The sequence below is a fragment of the Chlorocebus sabaeus genome, chromosome 24 (assembly GCF_047675955.1).
Source record: "Chlorocebus sabaeus isolate Y175 chromosome 24, mChlSab1.0.hap1, whole genome shotgun sequence".
NCBI lineage: Eukaryota > Metazoa > Chordata > Mammalia > Primates > Cercopithecidae > Chlorocebus > Chlorocebus sabaeus.
In genome coordinates, this window is record NC_132927.1 from 46333181 (window position 1) to 46356861 (window position 23681).

A 23681-nucleotide genomic window follows, 5' to 3' on the forward strand; every position below is an offset into this window, starting at 1 on the left:
CGCCTGGCACATAGAAGGCATGCAATACATGAGAATCCCCTGGAAACTTATTTCTATTCTACTATGACTTCTTTCTCTTTAATTCCCTCTTAGAATGCTGTAAAATTTCAGCAGTGCAATTGGGTGTTTTATAGTCTAGGTTTTAGATAAATATAGTCTTCTTTCTTGGAACTTCTGCACTAAAATAAAAATTTTAAGGCAGTTTTCTGGTGGAGACAGGGACCCCAAATAGATTTAGATCTGGCATGGGGAATCTGTTTAAAGTAAAGCAACCTCTACTTTAAGTGTCCCCTTCAGAGATGCTTTTAAATGCACCAAAAGTTGGGGAGATATACTCTATCAAGGTAAAAAGGAAAAATTCAAAATTGTCTTTTTCGGCTTTCCCTAGAAGAAATAGTTTCTTATACAAGACCAAACACTCTAGCACAAGTCACCCTTAGCCCTGTCTTTTCAAAGGCTGCTCAGGAGGCAGTCAGCCCTGTGTCTTAACCTAGTCTAAGTACTCTGATTAGCTTGAGCAACTTCTGAAGTTGGCCTGCGGCCTCCCGAGCCCCTCCTACAGTTAGTTTGCTGGGGTCTCTTTAGAGTTGATATGTTTTTCTGGATTAGGTCAGGAATGGAATTGCCTTTTCGAGAGACATCTGTGTTGTGAGCCAGACCAAGAAGAACCTCCTCCAAGGAGCTTGCTACATGTGGGTGGCAACACAGGGGTGGTTGGGCTTTGGTGTATCCCCAATCTGAAGTCTGTGCCTGGGACCTGACTGTAGCTCAAGAGTACCAAGACGCTAGAAGGATGTGAAATAGGAACAGTGAGGATTGCATTCACAAGACCATGAAGGGCAGGAACTACGGCAGTGTGCCCCTCCCTGCAGATCCTGTGCCTAGTACAGTGGCTGACCTTAGAGAGGGATTAGTAAATATTTATGGAACAAATGAATGTGGCAAGTTGTGGAGCTAGAATATGAAACTACGTTTAGATTTTGAATTGTTTTGCAAGGAAATGAATGCCAGGAGAGTTTTGTTCTAAGGGCATCTTTCAGCAATGATGGGAGAGCCAATATCCCTCCACATCCCTCCTCTACCTGAAGCTACAGCTGCATGTCTTGTGAGGTCTTATTTTTGGCCCTGTGATTTTCATTTCTCCCCCATTCTCCCAGTTGATGACATATCGCCACCCTTTGTCACCTTCTAGTCTGAGGGCCCATACAGGTTACATGTGTGCCCTAGAGAGGCTGCTGAGTGTGGCTGGCAGGCCCTATCACAGCACCATTTTGGCTTGGGACATTAGAGTTCATCCCAACTGGTGAGATTCAAAGCAGCATCACAGGGAAGGCTGAAGACTGCCTGTCCATGTCATCCTAGCTGAAGAGGGAGACTATGTGGTAAGGACGCTGTTGCCTGGGTAGACACTGGGTAGACATCCGGGCCTGCAATGCTAATGACACTGTTGAGAAAAGACACTGAGTTGTTCTGTGCTGAGCTTCTGAACTGTAGGTGTGATGCAGAGTAACAGGTAACCCCATCAGACTTCCAGAGATCAAGAAGCCGAGAAGGCATCCTTTCCCCTTCCCCTCCCACTGCAAGTCTGGGCAAGCTTTGCTCAGTCCCTGGCCTTGTGTGAGCCATTGCTGGCCAGTGTTGGATGCATTTGAGGTGACAGCAGAATTTGGGGTAGAACTTTGGGTGCAACTTGGCTAAAGGCAGGTCAGGGTCAATCTGTTTGGATTCTGTATGTGCCTCACTCTCATCCCTTTAAAACAGGTGTATTGTAGGAAACTTGGAAAAGTGCCAAGAAAAGTGCCAAGAAAAAAAAGCAAACCCATCTATAACCCATGTGTATTCCTACCATTCACAGACAGCTACTATTAACATTTTGGTATATTTCCTATCTTCTGTCTTTCTCTTTTTCTCTCTGGAGTGGCAGAAAGATTACTTACATATATACACACATAAGTATTATATATATTTTTATATATATATGTTTGATATTCTGCTTTAGTTTTAGTTAATTTTATATTGTGAGCATTTCCCTGGCCAATAAAAAGTCTTGAGAACTGCTTTGAAGGCTGGGTGAAAAGTCTTTAGTCCTGAGTCTTTTGGGTGTTATCCTTCGCATCAGAAAGCCTGTGGAGTTCCTGTTCTTTAAGAGTGTGCAGGCTTTGCTTGGTGTGCCCTGCATGCTCTCTGTGAGTAGATCCACCCACCCCTTGCTATCTTGTTTCTACAGGACTGCTTAACAGATGGGACCTGCTAAGTGCAAAGGCAAGGGTCCTCTCAATCAGTTTGGCTAATCCCGTGTTTGAGGGAAATCTGACCTTAAGAGTTTTAAATGTCTGGACTAACAGAAAAAGATCCTCGTAGTCAAATACAGATTTTTATCCTTAAAAGAAAGATCTTCGCTCTGCCCTGGAACTAAAAGGGTTAGTACGTGGAAGAACCATTCTTTCTCTTCCTCAGGAGTGGGTTTGCTTTGGTTTTCCACTGATCTCCCGTTCCTGCCTGTAGAATTTGACATGGTTTTATTTACTTTTCCTTGGCCCAGTTTGGGTCAACATGATTTCTCTCCTGCTCAGAACAGCCTCACAGTTGTGCGAAGTCAGACATAACCTGGGGCCCGGGCAGTAGTCATCAATCCTTGTCCGAGCGATGCAGTGGGGATTTTCAGCTCGAGATGGTCTGACAGTGCCAGTCCCACATGGGCCAAGCTATTTCTTCTCTTCTTTTGCCTGTGACTTTGAAAGCATTTTGTGTGTGTATTTGGGGGTGTGCACACACGCATGTTCACACGTGTGCATGTATGTGCTTGTGTGTTTGGTGATCTGAAGCCAGGCATCAATCAGTACAGCAGGATCTCAAATGACAGTGGAAGTAGCAATGAAAGGAAGCACACGAGTTAAACACACACAGCCCCAACAGAATTCGATGATATAGCAAGACTGGGATTTCCTCTTCTGTTTGTTTTAGTCTGCACTTGCTCAGCTTCATTCCCAGGGCTTAGTGCTGTAAGGGAGTGGATTTCCTCAAGTGCTGTGGATAAAGCATTTCTTCCTCTGTTATCTCCCTTGTCAGTGTAAATCTCTCCACTGTGTAAGTGGAAATGAAGATGAGCCTGTGTGTATGCCATAGGATTTCATCCAAATTAAACAGGCACTTAAATGACATTTTCCTTCATGATAATCCTATGACACTGAAATATACCAGTTCTCCATTTAGTTATGACAGAGCTATGACATACTCCCCAGGGGCTGGGAGAGTATAATACTCTGCCTCTTCTTCCTGCTATGTTTAGAATTTGTGGAAGTCTTTTATCATGGGTGGGCTATGGTGAGGCTGTTTTGGGCCCTTTTATATTGCTAAGGGGAACAGTAGGTGGTAAAAGCACAATGTGTGAGTGGATAAATGTTTTCTAAGGTTAGAAAATGAACAGCAGCAACACCAAGAATCCCATGTAGTGGCGTCGTGAGGGCTAACGGCAGCTCTGCAGCAGGATGAGAAAGGAGACCCAGACAAGAGGATAGTCTGTCTTGCAGGTTCAGTGGCTCAGGCCTGGAGGGTGGCTTTTGGGCTTCTTACCCCTTAAGATGCTGTTGGGCTGTTGCTGTATTGGGGATGGAGCAGGAAGCACATTGGGTGGGGCTCACCTGGCCCATTTGGCCCACTGAAGGAGGGACAAGGAGTGTCCATGACTTCTGTTGGTGGCATGAGGGTCTCTTATAGGACACTGATAGGGTCTCCATTCATCTCCTTTGGGGAACATATTGTGATATTGGAGGGCTTATGTCTGGTGGTGCAGAGCAGATCCAGAGGGGAGGAAAACAAAGACTTCCAGTGCTGTTGTTTTTGCAAGTAACTTAGCTGGCAGCTTTCTTCTTCCACATTCTTGGTCCTAGACTCTTGAACAAGAGCTCGTGATTATGCCCTCCAAACGATGACTTCCTATGGGCTTTTCTGAGTGTGACGGTGTGTGCACGCATGTCCCTGTGTCCATCTGATGGACGCACACATGCCTCAGCTCATGAACAGGTTCAGCTGATCAGCCCTTTTATTTAAAGCACTATCCAATTCCCACCTCTTTCAAACTCTCCACCGGACTCTGGGCCAGGTTAGCTTCGTTTCAGCCACATTGTGAGTTTCTGAGGGTGTTAGTCTGTTCTTACGCTGCTAATAAATACATGCCCAAGACTGGGTCATTTACAAAGGAAAGAGGTTTAATAGACTCACAGTTCAGTAGGGCTAGGGAGGCCTCATAATCATGTTGGAAGGCAAAGGAAGAACAAAGGCATATCTTACATGGCAGCAGGCAAGACAGTGTGTGCAGGGGAACTGCCTTTTATAAAACCATCAGATCTCGTGAGATTTATTCACTATCATGAGAAAAGCTAGGGAAAAAACCCACCCCCGTGATTCAATTACTTCCCATCGGGTCCCTCCTACCACATGTGGGGATTATGGGAGCTACAATTCAAGATGAGATTTGGGTGGGGAAATAGCCAAACCATATCACTAAGGCATTTTGTCTCACAGCCAGTTCCAGTATCATCTTTATGGAAAATCAATCTCTGGATCCCCCCACTGGCCTTTGCAAGTTCTTCCTGAGTTTGGGGCTGCCTGTTGGAATCCCACAGTCTGCTAAAGGGACCCAGTCTCCCCTTAGCTTCTATTCTTATAACTGGTATTTCCAGGTCTCTTCTGTCTGTGATTACACAATGGTGCCACATTCATATTTACTCCTAAATTACAAAGACTCTTAAGACCCTCATCTGCTCAAACAGTAAGTCCCCCTAGTCCCCACTTTGTGGTGCCTTGGATACTTCCACAAATAAGTTATAATTTCCCCTTTGCCCAAAGGATGCTTATTGCTGGCTGTGCCCATGGTGAGAGCCAGGTCCAGGTGAGTGGGACTATCTCCCACTGCTGCCAAAGCTGTCGATTCAGGTGCCAGAGCAGGGATGGGCTTCATGCAGAGGTGGGGAGAAGGACCTGCCTAATTTCTGTTTCTCTTTGTCATTTAGCTTTGTGAGTACCCAGAATCTCTCAAGGGGAACTTGAATCTTTCGGATGGCACTTTCAGCTTCTGCATCTCCCACTTTGCCCAGAATCTCCACAAGTCTCTTGCGAAAACAATTCTGTTTTGGGATCTGGTTTTTCCAGCCAGAGGGGTTCAGTTGCTGCCCAGCACCCAGTTGTATTGAGATCAACCCCAGCCATCTTCCCCACTCCCCACCGAACTTCTCCCTCAGTCCCCCAGTGGTAAAACACATCTCACATATCGCTGGGTGCAAAATGCTACCAGTGATGATGAGCCAAGGATGGTTGCCCAGGGTCAGGTGGCACAGGAGTATCCGGGGCTCGCTGCCACAAGCCAGCAGGCTCAGTGACATGCTAGATATTTGTGTTCTTAGTAATGCTCAATGAAAACTTAGAGCATATTGCTGGTCAGAGCTCATAGGAGTGTTCAGGATAGCTTTGTAAGGAGTTACTAGCCTTGGCTGAATAAATTGCTCCTGCCAGGTGGAGAGATGGTGCTAATTTAACAAACCCTTGCTATCAGATGTGTGTGTCATTGGAAGGAAGGGCAGTATGCTTCGAACCAAACGGGCATGAAGAAACTCCTTCTTTGTCCTCTTTGCCTTTGCACCCCTGCAAGTCTCAGTCCTCCCTTATAATCCATGATCTCTTGGATGCACCTCAAGTATAAGACCATTTTGTGGCTCCTTGTTAATACCATCAGCTTAATCTCTATTTTCTTTCCCTCAATGCTAGTGGGCTGAGAGGATTAAAAAAATCTGGATCCTGGGTCCTGGAGAGCTCTCTGTTTATTTGATTTGGAGCGAGAGGAGTTTTTATTTGTGCTGGTGGCAGACTTTGAGGGATAAGGAGAGGGAACGGGCATGTGACTTTCTCCAGCCTCTGCTTCCCTAGTATTTAGTGACAGGAGAGGGGTGTGTGTGCATAAGCAGAAAATAAAAATAAATGCCTTCACCTCTGAGTAAAAGATTTGATGTCCTGTCAGTGATCAAGGAGGACTAAAACCTAAAGGGCTTTTAAGTTGTAGGACGCCACTCATGCAAAGAGGTATTTTGATCTCAACTTGTCCACCTTTCTCCTTCTTTCTCACCAGGATGCATGCTTGTGGCATCCTGCCCTGCCCTTCCTAGCCTCGTGGAAGTCCTGTAGGGCAGTTACGAAGCCCACTGATCTTCTCCATGGACAGCAACCCTCTTCCGTAAGACAGTGATAGGATCTGGTTCTTGGTGCTCTTATTTTATCCAGTTGGTCCATATTCCACCTGGTGCATTTGCTTTTCAGCCTGGGATAACCACCTCTCAGGGGAAGCAGTGTGCATGTAGATGCCTAGTGTTAGACTCAGAAACTCACATTTGCCTGTGACTAGGCTGTAGTTCTTGGGGGCCGCTGATGGGTTTGCTAAGCTCATCATCTACAGTGTGGCCACACTTATTACTCAGGACACCCAACGACTTCATTGGCCCAAATATGCCCCTTCTTTTCCATCCCACTGCTGCCTTATTCAAGCATAGTAACCTCCTAAATGTCTTCTCTGTTGTCTGTCATGCCCTTGCCAAAGATTTCCAAAACTCGGGTCTGATTTTATGTTTTACTTCCTTCATTGGCTTTCGGTTTTTTTAAAAAACAAAAGAAACACCAAAGACAGCTGGGAATTTTTAGGATCCTCTATGATCTCTCCAACCTGGCCCTAGGGGCTGATTTCTTCTACGAATGGTCATTTCTAAACTCTGTCTTGAAATTACTTTGCTTGTCTACTTAGGTGTACCTGTTGTGATTCTCTTAGAGTGTCCTTTCGACATCCCTTCCTACTTGTGAAAATCTTTTAAGATCCAGTTTATGGCCCCTTCCCTGAGAAATTCTCCTGGATCCTTTCAGTCTGAACTTACCTCTCCTTCTAGCCCCACAGAACACAGGTTCAGCTGCTCTGTCCAGCACTCAGCAGAGCCCTGGAGCATAATAGGTGCTCAGTGAGTCTTTGCCAAATGGATGCTTCTTTTTCCTTACTCCCTGCCTTTCCTCTCCTCTCTTTTCCTTTCTATGAGTTTGCTGTGACCATCTCACATCTTGGATTTTCTGGCATCCCATTTTCCCATATCCTATCTGTTTGTGACTTAGGCTTTGCTTCCTGGTTTCAAAAATGCAGCCCCAGTGGAGATATGTCCAGATGTCAGTCTTTGCAACTAGATCAGCCTGTAGGGGCAGGGCCTGTGTTCTTGTTTATTTTCATAATCCTCAATGCACCTAGCATGGTGGCTTGTATTAAAGGGGGTGGGCGGAGAAATCGCCAGAAACTTCTCTGAGTGCCTATGGGGGTCTGATGTGCCCTTCAAAGCAAACAGTCTTTGGATTTTTTTTTTTTTTTTAGTTTTGTGTTTGTTGATTTTATCTTGTTTGTTTACTGAGTTGTAATTTACATGGGGTACAATTGACCCCTTTTAGATGTATACTTTTATGAATTTTAACAAATGTATATAGTTGTGTAACCACTACCATAATCAAGATCTGGAATATTTCCATCACCCAAAAACATTTTCTCCTGCTTCTCTCCTTATCTCCAGTCCCTGGTAATCATTAATCCAATTTCTGTCACTTTGGTTTGGCCTTTTCTAGGATGTCACATAAGGGAATTATATAGTATGTAACTTTTTGAGTCTGGCTTCTTTCACTTAGAATAAAGCTTTATTTTTATTTTTTTTTGAAATTTGATGACTTGGACCCTAACCCTCACTTTATGTGCACCTGCCTTTCTAAAAGATTGACAGAAAGCATGGGTTTGGGGCTGCAGACAGAGTCTGGGTGGTTTGGGAGCATGTAAGTTAACTTGGCCCTCTTTGCATTTTTGTTAGGGTCTCTTTAGAACCAGGGTCTCAGCTGCTTTGTCAAACCCACGGGTCCTCCTCTCTCCTGCCCTCCCACACAGTGGCACCTGGTGTAAGACAGCCTTCTCCCCTGGGCCCTGGCCCATCATCCCTGTGGCTGCTGGGGGTGGGGGGCACAGTGGAGGAGGGAAGTCGGGTGGGTAGGGTGAAGTGACCGCTAAATTCCTCCCTTGGGAAGGGGGTGGTGGTGGGGTGACAAAGGTCAGGCATCTCCTGGCTAAAACAACAGAAGTGGCTCCAGCTGCCCAACAGCTGGAGGGGGTGTCTGCTTTCCCTCAGCAGCGTGAAAAGCCCTTTAATCGGGCATGCTGCTGTCAGGCTCTGTCGCGGAGGTGTGCGGAGGAAGAGCAGATGCTGCCATTGCTGGCAGGCCTCTCATTCCCTTTGACCTCCCTTATCTTCCCTCCTCCATCTTCACCGAGCCCCACTCTGAAGGCAGCAGGTCGAGGCCCTTCTTTGCACCTGTGTAAATGCAGTGGTCATGGGGTCAGGGAAGGGTGAGAGCGAGCTGGCAGATATAGGGATGTGGATTTTTAATGCAGATGACGAATTTGATAGTGGGTGGGTGAGTGATGTTTTAATGGGAAACCACTTTCCATTCCCAAAGATGCAGGCCCCAGAGAAAAAAGCCAAAGTCCAGTTTTGCAGATGGTGAAGGATGTGGTGAGAGGCGCACAGGCCTTGGTTGGAGAGCAAGCGGCTGAGCCGCAGCTAGACGTCTGGAATGTGATTCTCCGCTTTTTGTTCCAGGCGTTGGCTCCAAGAGTGACTTTTCCCCCCTTTCAATTGCAGGTTTACCTCCCAGAAATGCTTGTTGGTACTTGAGTTCTAAAAACTTGAGCTGGACTGTGATTTACAAACAAGACAGAAAAGTATCCCCTCTCTTGGGAGAGCTCTTTTTGCTTCTGGTGCCCTTCTCCTCTTCTGTTCTGTGGGTCACTACTATAAACCCAAACCACTGTTGCCAGAGCTGACAGCAAAGCCCTTTCTGCCCCTCAGTGACATCTGGGGCACGGTGTCTGATATCCCTACATAGAGGAAGGCAGTGTGGTGTGGGAGAAAGAATCTGGGCTGTGAGGATCAGACTTACAGGAGTGCTCTACCACTTACTGACAATCTTGCTCAGCCTCGGTTTTCTCCTCATTCTTTCAAGCCATACATATTTATTAAATGCCTCCTTTGGGCACTGGGGATGCAGCAGTGTCACACTGAGATCTTGGTTTCTGCCCTCAGGGAGCTTACAGCCCGGAGGAGGGGTATGGGCAAGCAATGTAAAATTAAATGATGGGCCATTTTAATCACAATTGTGGCACAGGCCACAGTGGACCATAGTGGGTGTTCTGGGGCTCATCACAGGGATCCCAACCTGTTTTGGAAGTCAGATGCCCCAAGGCAGCAGCATTTACCCCTGAATTGGAGTTCATCAGGTGGAAGAACATTCCAGGGAAAGGGGCCAGTGTGTGCACAGTCCAGAGGCAGGATGGAGCTGTAGAACTGGGCTGTGGTTTTTGCCCTGCCTGTTACCACCTAGCAGGTGTACATGTAGGGATTGTTCTCCTTCTCTTTCCTTCCAAATAGGCATTTGGAGATTGGACATTTGCAGGTGGAGAAAATTCACCATTATTTACAATGTTGAGCCTGTAGAAAAATGAATTTATGGTATCAAAAAGTTGACTTATAAATGATTTTTTTTTTTTTTTTTTTTTTTGAGACGGAGTCTTGCTCTGTCGCCCAGGCTGGAGTGCAGTGGCGCGATCTTGGCTCCCTGCAAGCTCTGCCTCCCGGGTTCTCGCCATTCTCCTGCCTCAGCCTCCCGAGTAGCTGGAACTACAGGCGTCCGCCATCTCGCCCGGCTAATTTTTTGTATTTTCAGTAGAGACGGGGTTTCACCGTGTTAGCCAGGATGGTCTCGATCTCCTGACCTCGTGATCCGCCCGCCTCGGCCTCCCAAAGTGCTGGGATTACAGGCGTGAGCCACCGCGCCCGGCCTATAAATGATTTTTTTTCCCGTCTGACTATTGTTCTTACTCAAGTGCATGCATATGGTAGCTGCTCAAAAAACTAGAGTGCTAATCACATTGGCCGTTAAATTGTCAGAGTTTTCTACCTTGACTTATAATTCATTTCAGGCTCATCAGTCTAGGGTCTCAGATACTGCCTGAGTTATGTGAGATGACATCTCTGGGGTGGTGGAAAGTCTTCCTGGGGGCTAAGGCCAGGCTCATTGGGAATGAATTCCATGATGATTTAATGATATATGGGTACTATCTCAGCCATACTGGTACATTCTCTTAAATTAGAGATTTTTTTCCTTTCCATTAATCCAAGGAAAAATTACCAAGTTTAACATGTGGCTTTTATTATCTAAGAGATAGATGTTCCTTTAAATAAAAGAAAGGAACAAATACCTTTAATTACTATACATTTGAGAGCTTTAAGCTGTTGTTGGTTGTTGGATGAAGAATATTTATTTTCACAGTAAGTGACAGAAAAAGGAGGTACTTCTTCATGGTATATTTTAGGTAAGGTTTGATATTCATTCATTCATTCATTCATTCCTCAAATATGTGCTGAACAAACTTTTTTGGTAGGGTGCTGTGTTAAGCCTTATGTATATAAAGAGGAATAAGACACAATCTTTTATAGACATATAAACAGATAAATGATAATGCAGTATATTGAGGATTTTGATGGGAGTATAAACACAGTGCAGCAGGAGTGCCAAGGAAGCTAATGGTGGTGTTTAACATATGAAAGTATTTGCTTTTTAGGATGATAACCTCAGTGGCAATGTGGAATTTGAACTTGAATTAGGGGTAGGGATGGGGGAGGAAGTTGGTGCCAAAGAGTCAAACACCCAGGCAAGAGATAAAGGACTAAATGAAGTCATCATGGATAAGACAGGAAAGCCTGTTGGAGACAGAACCCCAATCAAGCTCTCGACTAAGTGAAGTCAAATCTGTTACCTCAGGTGATACCATGTGGAGCAGAAGAACCTCCTAGCTGAGCCCAGTCAACCCACAGAATTATGAGAAATGATAAATTGTTGTTTGAAGTTGCTAGGTTTAGGGGTGATTTGTTTTGCTCCCATAGGTAAGTGAAGCAAAAATGTTAAAAGTGAGTACTTGAAGCTGTGTTACATATGAATTTATTAAAGAAAAACCTAAAATTAATTTGAGTTTGGCCTGTGAGTTTTGAGTATGATATCTCAGAGAAATGTCACTTGCTGCTCCAAATTGTGGACTTCACTCTCCTAAATCCAGTGGATAGACCACCGACCTGGTTGTTTAATATGGCTATTGTCTCCTCCTCTACACCCAGGAAAAATATAGGGGTATGCATATTACCAGAAAAATACCTGTTTAGATTTTAGATATTGGTTAAGTCAGCATGATACTAACAGGTTGAAGTTAAGAGTGTGAGAACAGCTCTATATTATAAAGAATTAAACATCTCCTCCCAGATGGAACCTTAGGCTGGCTCTTTTATTCTCTATATTGTCATGGAAACTTGGCAGTCAGTCAAACCTAACACAGCTTGTGGTATTGGGGTGGTCTCCTTGAGCAAAAGCTGTGGCAGGGCTTGCATTCTACTCTGCTGGAGACTGAAGGGGAAGAATCAGCATGTGTGCATTTCAGATGGAGGGGATGATTAGTCCAAAATTGATTTCATCTACCCTGATCTCCTCCATGGCAAAGGCAGCCCCCAGTCAGTAGCTTACTTTTCCAGTAGGAAAAATGACTTGTTTATGTGTATATCAAGTATCTATCCTACTTTACAAATGTGAACAAAACACAGAATGTTCAGAGTCTTCCACCCCACAAGGAGAATGGGTGGGAGAGACAACTGCAGATATACAATTATCCCAGCTCCTTTTGTTTGGTTTCTGTATTATGCAATCATAATTAACATTATTATTTTGTTTTTACTGTCTTTTGTTTAGGAAGAAGGAAAGGAATATAAGTGAATATTTCTGTAAAACTGCTATTCCCCTCTAGAAGGAAATGGCTCAGTGTTTGACTTGTTGGAGAGATGGCTTGACCCTGTCCAAGTCCCCAAATTTCCACCAACCATGATTGCTCCTGAGCAGCTCCAAACTCCTGGAATATCCTAGTTTTGACCCATAAATAGTGAACTGATTTTCTATCTGACATAGTTTGGAAATTTGTCCCCAACCAAATCTCATGTTGAAATGTAATCCCCAATGTTGGAGGTGGGGCCTGGTGGGAGGTGCTTTGGTCATTGGGGTGCATGCTTCATGGCTTGGTGCTGTCCTTGCAATAGTGTACTTGTGAGATCTGGTTAAGTGTATGACCTGCCCCCCTATCCCTCTTGCTTCTGCTTTTGCCATGTGACATACAAGCTCATGCTTCACCTTCTGCCCTGAGTAAAAGTTCCTTGAGGCCTCCCCAGAAGCAGAGCAAATGCCAGTGTTATGCTTCCTGTGTAGCCTACAGAACCGTGAGCAATTAAATCTCTTTTCTTTATAAATTACCCAGTCTCAGACCGGCCTGTTTTTCCTTCCTTCCCTCCCTTCCTTCCTTCCTTCCTTCCTTCCTTCCTTCCTTCCTTCCTTCCTTCCTTCCTTCCTTCCTTCCCTCCCTCCCTCCCTCTTTTCTTTTCTTTTCTTTTCTTTTCCTTTCTTTCATTCTTATTCTGTCACCCAGACTGGAGTACAGTGGTACCATCGTGGCTCAGTGCAGCCTTCACCTCCCAGCTCAAGTGATCCTCCCATCTTAGCCTCCCAAGTAACTAGGGCCATGGACATGCATTACTATGCCTGGCTAATTTTTAAATTTTTTGTAGAGACAGGGTCTCTCTATGTTGCCCAGGTTGGTCTTGAACTCCTGGGCTCAAGCAATCCTCCCTCCTTGACCTCCCAAAGTGCTGGGATTACAGGTTAGAGCCACCATGCCTGGCCTCAGGTATTTCTTCATAGCAATGCAAGAATGGCCTAATATACTATCTAATTTCAAAATGCAGAAATTATTCTCCAGACCAGCTTCTTTTTTCTTTTTCTTTTTTCTCTCAATCAGTCTTCACCTGGCTCAAATGAGAAAAATTCAGTTGGAGACTATGCTCCCTCCTCTCTCTTCTCTTCTTGGTTTGTTTACTTTATAACTGGGCTGTTGCATACGGTAGCCACTAGCCACATGTGGTCATTTAAACTTAAATTAACTAAAATTAAACATAACTAAATATTTGATTTCCCATTTGCATTAGCTACATTGTAGTGCTTAATAGCCACATGTGGTTTGTGGCTGCTGTATTGGATGGCACAGATATAGAACATGTCCATCACAGTGAGAAGTTCTGTTGGACTGTGTGGCTTTGAAGCATTCCAGAGTCTCTAGGATTAAGCCTTCTCTTATTGCCTCTATCTTAATAGCTCCATGGTGTCCTGTTAACATGCTCCTTGCCTCCACCCTAAATGGTAAGCTCACTGAGGGTGGATACCATGTTGGTTACGTATTGCTTCCTATGCTGGTACAGTGTTGGGCTCACTGTTGGTGATCACTTATTGAGTAAAGAGCAGATGAACAGATGAAGGAATGAACCGGAGTGTTACCTCATCCTCAGTGTTTGTGGACACAGAATAATCCCTTTGGGGCCCCGGAGGTTTGGGTGATCTTATTAGGGCTTAGTCATCTGGTTAAAGCTCCATTTTATAGAACTCATTTTTTTCGTGTGTGTGAAAACAATCACAAATATACACCGTTCCTAAAACAGATGAAAATGTGACACCATAGTTGACTGAAGATTGTCAATGACCCCATGCTGTCTCCAAACTCTTTTTTTTTTTTAATTAATTTATTTTTATTATTATACTTTGAGTTCTAGGGTACATGTACATAACGTGCAGGTTTGTTACATATGTATACCTGTGCCATGTTGGTGTGCTGCACCCATTAACTCGTCAGCACCCATCAACTCGTCATTTACCTCAGGTATAACTCGCAATGCAATCCCTCCCCCCTCCCCCCTCCCCATGATAGGCCCTGGTGTGTGATGTTCCCCTTCCCGAGTCCAAGTGATCTCATTGTTCAGTTCCCACCTATGAGTGAGAACATGCGGTGTTTGGTTTTCTGTTCTTGTGATAGTTTGCTAAGAATGATGGTTTCCAGCTGCATCCATGTCCCTACAAAGGACACAAACTCATCCTTTTTTTATGGCTGCATAGTATTCCATGGTGTATATGTGCCACATTTTCTTAATCCAGTCTGTCACTGATGGACATTTCTTTATTTGGGCTTAGGGACCAGTAATTTCTAGACAGGAATATTTTGGGTGCTCTTCTGAAGCTGAGAATGATCTCTGTGTGTTGGCATGGGTGGGGCCTCTGAAGTTCTTTAACCTGTCTATTTGCAGACAGAGTATTCCCCTTGTTAGGGAGCTGGTCTCCGGCACGGCTGCTGTGGCCTCTCTCTTGGCATAGAGCAATCCATTTTCAAACCGATTTTTTGGCCTGCAGTTCAACTTCACGGGGACGCTGGCAGCTCTCCTGTCCCATGAGCTACAGCATAAGCAGCTAGGCAGCCTCAGTGGGTTTGAAAAGAAACTTTGTCTTCCTCTCCCTCTTTTTTCTGTGTGTTCTCTTAAACCATGCCCCGCTTCTCTTAAATTCCAAAGAAAGAAGATGAACAAGAACTTATACGTGACTTAGGATATGTTAATAATTGAATCTTTGAACCACCCTATGAGGCAAGGCTTGTTACTACTCTCATTTTATGGATGAGAAAACTAAAAGCCCAGAGAAGCAAGGCAACGTTTGGGAGGTAGCAGCAGAGGTAGCTCATCTGAGAAATGGGAAGACCTGTGTGCCCCACCAGCAGGGAGCAAGGGAGAGCAAGGAAGAGAGAGCAGAGGGCTAGAGAGGGGCCCTAGGGTCCGATTCTCACCAGGCCCAGGAGACAATGTAAGGGTCCCCAAGCAGTGGGACACGGCTCGCAGGTTTAAAGCAGGGGCAACTCAAAGGGGGTTGAGGCTGGGGGTCATGTGCAGGGCTTGACTGAACAATGATGTACTCTCCCACTTCCCCCTCTCAGCTCACCCCTCTTCTGTGGGGCAGCCTTGGAGGCGGTGGGCTTCCTCTGGAGACGATGATCTGAGTTATTTATTTTTTACCCCTGAACACCGGACTCTATCAAATGCTGTGCTCATGAGACACTATCTGGATATTTCCCTTTGGGCCCTGGGCAATATTCAGGTGTGACCTGTGAGTGCGTGTTTGCCGAAGGCGTCTGAAGAGAAAGCGCAATTTCACTGTCCATTTGGACAAGTCCTGTGCAGTGGTTTCAGCCCTTAGCTGCTCTGTCCCTGTGCTAGGCAGCCAGCACCCAGGCATGAGGTCCAGTCCCAAGGAGCGACTGGTTTTATAGCTGGGATGTAGTCTGTGTGTTTATGGACAGGTTCAGGTCCTCTTGGATTTTGGCCAGTGTGGGATGTGTGTTTCCGGTACTCCCTTGAAGGGTGTGGTACTACCTCTGAAACTTTCTCTGCTGTTCTGGAAAAGGGTCAACAAGTTCTCATCTGTTTGCTTCACACAAAGGGCCCACAAATACGTCTGAGACAGAGCTTATATTCATGCCTTCCCAAAACCTCTACGAGCTTGATTTGATTACACAGTCATCTCTACCATTACCAATAGCCTGATGTGTGCTCATGACATTGCCATTCATTATTATGGGACATTCATTCCCTCAACCCAGTCTGATGAACAGCCTCATTCTGTGTGCCCAGGACTCTGCTATATGGGAGTAGATAAGAGTGGACCCAGGTCTCAAGGCCCGTACAGTCTAACCGTGAGTCATTGAACAGAAGCTCATGGATTGTAATAGCCCAATTATTGTTTTCCAACTGTATTCTGTTGTTGTTAACAGAGGGTTCCCTGATATTTGGAAGATCCTTCATTGTATATGCCCCTTAATCTGGTTGGTTGTTGTGTAACAAACTACCACAAAACATAAAGGCTTAAAACAATTTATTATTATACTCTCTCTCAGTTCTGTGGGTTAACTGGGCTCAGCTGGGTGGTTCTGAAGTTGGGGTCTCTCATGCAATTGTTTATTTTCATCTCTGTGAGTTGCAATTAGATGACAGCTGGGATTAGACTCACCTGAAGGCTTCTTCACTCAACATGTCTCTGTGCCTGGGCTGGTTGGGCGTTTCTCTCTCTGCATAGTTTTGACATATGTAAACTTGGGCTTCCTCATAGTATGATGGTCTCAGGGTTGTTAGGCTTCTTACACGGCAGCTGGTTTCCTCAAGAGTGAGTATTACAAGAGGCCCAGGAAGGAGCTGCAAGGCTTCCTGTAACCTAACTTTGAAGTCCCCAGACACCACTCCCATAGCATTTTCTTGGTCAAGCAAGTTCCTGAGGCCAGTCCAGATTCAAGGGAGAGGAAATTAGACTCCATAGCTCAATGGGAGGAGTAGCAAATAATTTGTAGCTATCTTTAATTTACTATGCGTCTTGGAGGTTCACAATGCATAAGAATGTATTAGAGTCACCTGAGAAGCCCTTCACCAAGAAAATCTGCTTAACTCAATATTTTCCAAGCTGATTATTGTTATTTTAAAAATCAGGAAATCTGTTTCTCACAGAAAATTATTTAACTTGTATTCTGCCAGAGAGAGGTGGGCAAAAATTGGAGGGAGGATAGATTTGGAGCTCAATACCATCTAATAAATGAAACTTTCCCGAGATGGAATTTGGAGATTGAGAGTGTGTTCCTGATTTGAGGATGCACCCAAATAGAGGCTGCATGGCTGTCTGCATGGATGGAGAGGCTAGACATCCTAGAGGGTAAAGCTTTGATTTTACTTCTGACAGATTTAGATTCTAATTCAGCCTCCACTTCTTATAGCTATGTGACACTGGGCAAGTTATGTCTCTGGGCTTCGGTTTCCTTGTCTACAGAATAGAGTTCCTATTTCATAGGGTTGTTGTGAGGACTGAGGTCCTGGATGCGAATTACCTGGCACAGTGCCTGTTAATGGTCAGTAATTGTTAGACATTATTGTTCGTATGAGGCATAGATGATGCCTTCCTTGGTTAGACTTTGTGGCTGCTCCGTTCCCTTGACTTTCAGGGTTTTATTCGGGTTTATTCGGGACTTACTTTCTAAAGGCAAACAAGTACTGTAAGTCATGGACTCGCCCCTACTTTTCTTGCAAAAGTAACCTCTGTACCCTTTCACTTTTTTCCAACCTAGTTTCTAATAAGTGACCGTGACCCTCAGTGCAACCTCCACTGCTCCAGGACTCAACCCAAACCCATCTGTGCCTCTGATGGCAGGTCCTACGAGTCCATGTGTGAGTACCAGCGAGCCAAGTGCCGAGACCAGACCCTGGGCGTGGTGCATCGAGGTAGATGCAAAGGTGAGTGTGTGCACCCCCTGCCCAGCCAAGGAGAGTTTCCTGGGTACCCCAGCTCCCTCACTGTGCATTTGCAGCAGGGGAGCTTGGAATAAATCTGTCTACTCACTTTGCTTTCCTGTCTCTCCACCCCTTCCACCAGGGTGGAAGGAAGAAGGCCTGGTCTACCTGAAGGAATGAGCATTTTTCTGTCTTTCACACACTGCCCCCAAGCTAGGGCTTAAAGAGATGTGCTGCTATCTGGCGAGTGCTTTCCTTTTTCTTTTTATGGAGATGCTTAAAACGGCAAGACATTATTGCTGGCTCCCGAATAGTGATTCCAAATTGTTGGCCAACAGATATGTTTTGTTTGGTCTCCTTGCCTGTTTAAAAACAGCAAAAAACATTTGGGATAACATTTAAAAATTGGGAGATTCAGTGAAAAAAAATCTGGCTTTTTGTCCTTCTGTTCCAAAATTGGAAAGTCTGGTAACATTAGGTCTGTGTTCCTACAAAGCAACACATGACTAGACCTGCATAACAGCTACCCCTTTAAAGGGGAGCCTGTTCTCCAGTTTGCCACAGTCTTACAGCACTCCCTATAGCCTCTCAGAACTGAGTGTCATTCTTCTCATATCCAGCTGGTTTCTCTAATTTGTATCTTTTTCCTGAATCCTGTACATATTTGAATTTGTAGTCCCGGACTGCTTAGAGCCATCCCAGGAATTGTAGGTGGCTAAGCAGGCTGCGCTAGAGCCTCTGATTTTCTAAAGAAAATACTTGCAATTCTTGAACCATAAGACATGGTTGAACCCCCGTTGGGCTTACTACTTTTAGAATAAACCCAGTGAAAAATCATGGAAGTAACACATTTTTTATTTTCTATGGGGCGAGGGTAGAGGTACTTGGGAGAAAAGACAGGCAGAACTTGGGAAAAACATGACTCCTCCACTTTTCTGTGACTGACATGCAGGGAACAGGGGCTGTGCAGCAGCCCCTAGCCACGGCCCTTTCAGGCTTGGAGAAGCCAGTTGGTTGTGTGTGGGCTCCCGCACAGGTGGAGTGGTTTTCTCAGCTATTTTGTCCCTCGGCCCCAGTGTCGAATCCAAGTGAAATATGAAATCCGCTCCTCTCCCCTTTCAGATGCTGGCCAGAGCAAGTGTCGCTTGGAGCGGGCTCAAGCCCTAGAGCAAGCCAAGAAGCCTCAGGAAGCTGTGTTTGTCCCAGAGTGTGGCGAGGACGGCTCCTTTACCCAGGTGAGGCCTTGGACAATCCTCTTGGGCTCTTTCCTGGACGGAAGCAGAGGGGAGGTGTCCTGAGAGTGCGAGGGCTGCTTGGCGCCTTCACTTTCTGGGAAACAGTCGAGTGAGTGGCTCTTCAACTCTCCTCCGTGCTGCCTTCCCCGTCCCTGACCCCTCCACGGCCCCCCACGCCACCTCTTGCCAACTGGCAGTAGGTCCTGAAAAGATGCATGGAAGCCCGAGCCAGGAAACTGGCATTGCTTGGTCCCCATCCTCCCTGCTGGCTGTCTCCTTTGAGGGCCAGAGCTGTGCTTTTCTCTTCTGTCAAATGTGGGCTGATTATTTTTCTTATTCCTGCCAGTTTCCATGGGCAACCCCAGTATTCCCTTCCCTGTTTATTGCTACCCCCCTGCCCTCCCTGCTTTCTATACCCAGTCCTTGAACGAAGCAGAGTCCTTTTTGAGCACAAAGTGTACTATGGTTCTTGGAGTGTGTGAGTGTGTGTGTGTATATACACATACAGGTATGCATATACTAAGATTTTAAAACCTAAGTCAGGCAGTCCTACCTCTCATCTTGGATGGTCTTCTGGTTAGTGTATTGTCAAAGTAATGCTGACTGTGTTGATCTTGGCACAGACTATTTCTTTTTTCTTTTCTTTTTTTCAAGACAGGGTCTCACTCTGTTGCAGATAGGGTCTCACTCCAGGCTGGAGTGCAGTGGCACAATCATAGTTCATTGCAGCCTTGAACTCCTGGGATCAAGCTATCCTTCCACCCAGGTCTCCTGAATAGCTGGGACTATAGGCACACGCCACCACACCCAGCTTATTTTAAAAATATTTTTTAGAGACAGGGATCTTGCTGCATTGCCCAGATTGGTCTCGAGGTCCTGCCCTCAAGTGATCCTCCTGCTTCAGCCTCCGAAAGTGCTAGGATTATAGTGTGAGCCATTACACCTGGCCTTGGCACAGACTATTTCTAAAACACAGGCAACGGTGGGCCAGAAAGGTGCTTCTCAGGAAAGCTTCTGGGCTGCTTCCTCCTATGCAGGGGCTTGTGGCTGAGGTGGGAGGTGGGCAGCTTCTGTGAGAGTCGGATATGGTGCCAGCTGGGTGAAGGTGCTGTCCTGATGAATGTGGGGAAGGTCACTGGACAAGGGTGAGCTTAGCCAAGTTGTTGGGAGTGGTCCTGGCACCTGCAACTTCCTTTGTCCAATCAAACAACATTTGGGGGGATTCCTGCTGTCTTAGAGCCAGGGGCAGAGGCTTCAGGGATTTAAAAGCTTCCCTGTAATTCTCGATCAATGTGGCAAAGGGTGTATAGGCTGGTCTTTGGTCTGAGGGGCTTCAGGTTTCATATCCAGGTGGGACACAGAGGATGACTGATTTGAGACTAACTTTCTGTTGAGGTAGAAATGTAGAGGGATAAGGAGTTTGGGGATTGGATATCAGCATTTAAAAAGTTTTCTGGTCGATTCAAATGGGTAGCCAGGCTTGATAGTCACTGGGTTAAACTGACTTTCATTGCTGACCCTGGGAGAGGTGCTTTTAATTCATTTTGTCATTTAAACCTTACCACAAGCCTGTGAGGTAGGTGTCATTATCCCCATTTATAGAGGATGCAACAGGTGTGGGATGTGGAGTGGCAGAGCTGGAGTTCAGACTCACGAATTCCTAAGTCCAGAGCCCTCGGAAGCCCTCTATACTCTGCTGGCTCTCTGAGCTGGCAGCTTTAAAGGAGGCTCTGAGGTGTGCTCTGGAAGGAGGCAGTCTGGTGCTCTGGTTAGAATGCTGTTCCTAGAGCCGGACACCTGGGACGAAGCTCAGCCCCCACCCTTCAGGTAAGTCCCCGAGCTTCTCTGGGTGTCTTATCTGAAAAGTCGAGATTGATTATTATGATTGCTTTTCTGTTGTTCATTATTATTATATGTCATAATAATTGTTACATATTATATATTCCTATAATTACTATTGTTAATGATCATTATTATAACTTCCTTCATTAGGTTGTAATGAAGATAAAATCAGTTAACACACATGAAACACTTGGAACACATAAATAATATATAAAGTTTTCTCATTATCATCATCATTATTCCCATCTCTACTGTAGTTCTACTACTCATATCTTTCTATCATGTCGATGCCACTATGCCACTTAAGAAAAAAAACCCAGCCGGGCGCGGTGGCTCACGCCTGTAATCCCAGCACTTTGGGAGATCAAGGTGGGTGGATCACGAGGTCAAGAGATCGAGACCATCCTGGCTAACACGGTAAAACCCCGTCTCTACTAAAAAATACAAAAAAATTAGCCAGGCGTGGTGGCGGGTGCCCGTAGTCCCAGCTACTCGGGAGGCTGAGGCAGAAGAATGGTGTGAACCCGGGAGGCAGAGCAAAAAAAAAGAAAAAAGAAAAAATCCCACCAAAGCTTCTGTTGAAAATCCCCAAGTTGGAAAATGGATGAACTCTTCCATCAATTTTTAAAAAACTGTTTATTCTGGTAAAAAGAATGTGGGTGATCTTTGCATAGATTTAAAACTGCATTGCTAAGAATTCATGTCTGCATGGAGGAATCAGACTTCTCTCAGATCAGTTTGGGGCTGAGACAGGGTGAGGTAAAGGAGGAGAGTGGAGTTTGTTGCCATTGGCTTTTTCTTTCTCCAGGCTTGTGTAATCCTGGGTGTGTCGCTTATAGGAACGGTTGACCCCTGCCCTCCTGATTCTGAAGTGATGGCTACCTCATGACAGACAGCCCACTGGCCAGCTTTTGTTTTGATGAGGCCAGGTCAGACCAGGTGGTGTTTACTGGGGGAAAGGAACTTCCAGATTAGTCCAGGCTAAATTGCTAAACGAGAGAGTCTCTGACGTTCAGCAAGAGTTGTGTAGATAGTCAAGAACCCCCTCATTTGTTTGACATGCTAAGCACTGCCATGTGTCTATAGGCTGAAGGCTAGCTCACCCTGGTGGGCAGCCAGATAGCCAGACAGCGGGTCTATCTCAGCTACAGTGATTGAAATGGATGTGCTTTTCCCGCTGATCAAAGACACTGCAATAACGTCACAAAATAAGGCTGCCTCTTTGAGTGTGCTTCAGTCACATTGACAGGCTGCCAAAATGCCGGGAGATGGATGTTTTCTCCTTTCTCCAACCTCCATCACTTAGCTGGGCGTTTTTTTTTCCCCCAAGACCAAAACCCAGAGATAAACTACATTGCTTTAATATTCTTTAGAATATTGATATGCACGCATCCCGGTATTAGTCACATATTTTAGCCCTGTGAATGATTACACAATAACCCTCTCTTAAAGCTTATGTGGGGAGTGATGGGACTCTAATGGGATTGGATTTGTCTGGCATGGGACACAGCTTGAGACCACATGACTGACTTGGCTTTAATGGGCTTCATGTGGGACTCGCTGGCCTCTGTTCTTTCTCTTTGTTTTCCCTTGTCCTCTTCCCTCCCTACCTCCAACCCCAACTCATACACAGGAGTGGCTCAGCTTTCTTTTACAGCAGCGACACTAAAGCTGTACATTAGATCATGTTAGACTTTTAAAGGTCTTGAAACCTAGGCCATATCCCAGACCATTAAATCAAAATCTGGGAGTGGGACATAGACATTGTGGTTTTTCGAGCTCCCCAGGTGATGCCAATGTTTGATCAAAGTTTCAAACCACTTTCATAAGGACTTCATCACTCTTGTTCCTCGACTGCCTCCTTGAGATGTGGAATTTAGCCTTTTTGGGGACCTGTTGAGTAAGGTCAGGAGCTATAGGCTTTGTCCTTTGCTATGGTCTTATCTGTTTTCTGTTCTGGGTATCTGAAACACAACTCCTGACATCTGTTCTATCAAGTCCTCTGCCAAGCAGTTGTCTGGTGCCCAAGCTGATTAACTGAAATCTCAGCTGCAGTGGAAGGGTGTTGGGCTGTCACCATCAGGCTGTGTTGGCTGGAGCTTGACACGTGTGTGTATCACTGAATGACAATGATGCCCGCTTTTTATTGAGTGCTATCAGGTGCTAGGCCCTGGGTTTTACACCCATTAATCTTTACTACAGCCTTTTGAGATAGTTATTAATGCCCTTATTTATAAAGAAAAATGGAGTTCCAGTGGCGTCGAATAGCTGACTTGAGGTCCCTAAGCTTAAGACAATTTGTACTCAAGCCTGCCTAATATCGAGGGCCTAAGACTAGTTGTACTCAAGCCTGCCTAATACCGAAGGCTGTGCTCTTAACTTTTTTGGGCTACAGAAGTGGCCTTGATACATATATATTCCATTTCTATCACCATTGTTGTTGCAGAAATTCTCTTTCTTTCTTTCTTTTTTTTTTTTTTTTTTGAGACGGAGTCTCCCTCTGTTGCCCAGGCTGGGGTGCAGTGGCCAGATCTCAGTTCACTGCAAGCTCCGCCTCCCAGGTTTACGCCATTCTCCTGTCTCAGCCTCCCGAGTAGCTGGGACTACAGGCGCCCGCCACCTCGCCCAGCTAGTTTTATGTATTTTTTAGTAGAGACGGGGTTTCACCGTGTTAGCCAGGATGGTCTCGATCTCCTGACCTCGTGATCTGCCCGTCTCGGCCTCCCAAAGTGCTGGGATTACAGGTCTGAGCCACCGTGCCTGGCCAGAAATTCTCTTTCTAATGCTATTGACCAATCAATGAAACAAACATTTTAAAAAACACAATCTTTTGATTATGGAAATTAAAAAAAATACAAAAAGGTAGAAATAATAATATAATGAACCCGTCACCCACCTTCAGCAATGATTAACAAATGGCCAATTCTGTTTCATTTTTACCTCATTTCCATCTCCTGCCCCCAAACTGGATTGCTTCAAAGCAAATCCCCAGGCACAATATCTTTTCCTCCCAGACGTTTTTGAGCTCTGCTGTATTGTGGGCTGTGTGCTGCTTGCTAGGGAGGATTCAAAAAAATGTCATGACCTCTGCCTTCAAGGAGTTTACATGCAGAAAAGAGATGAAGACATATGATAAAGTAACTATATAAAAGACAACATTCAAACAATAATATTTCAAAGGCTCATTTATAAGTCAGTTATTTGGAATTCTGAATGTTTTTTATTGTTAGGAAAATATATATAAATTTTAAGTTTTTGGACACAAACACCTTAAACCAAACTAAAAGCAGAATTGAGCATGGTGGCACAAGCCTGTAGT

The 23681-nt window shown here is 45.2% G+C and overlaps 1 protein-coding gene across 7 annotated transcripts in view; it reads left to right on the plus strand.

Annotated features, from left to right (window-relative positions):
* Window positions 1-23681, plus strand: part of SMOC1 (SPARC related modular calcium binding 1) — a 151638-nt gene that overhangs the window by 52701 nt on the left and 75256 nt on the right. For all 7 annotated transcript variants that reach the window (XM_037984174.2, XM_037984175.2, XM_037984176.2 and 4 more), the window contains exons 2-3: window positions 17123-17288; window positions 18408-18520. In XM_037984174.2, coding sequence (XP_037840102.1) covers window positions 17123-17288; window positions 18408-18520 — 279 coding nt within the window. The remainder of the gene's footprint in view (window positions 1-17122; window positions 17289-18407; window positions 18521-23681) is intronic.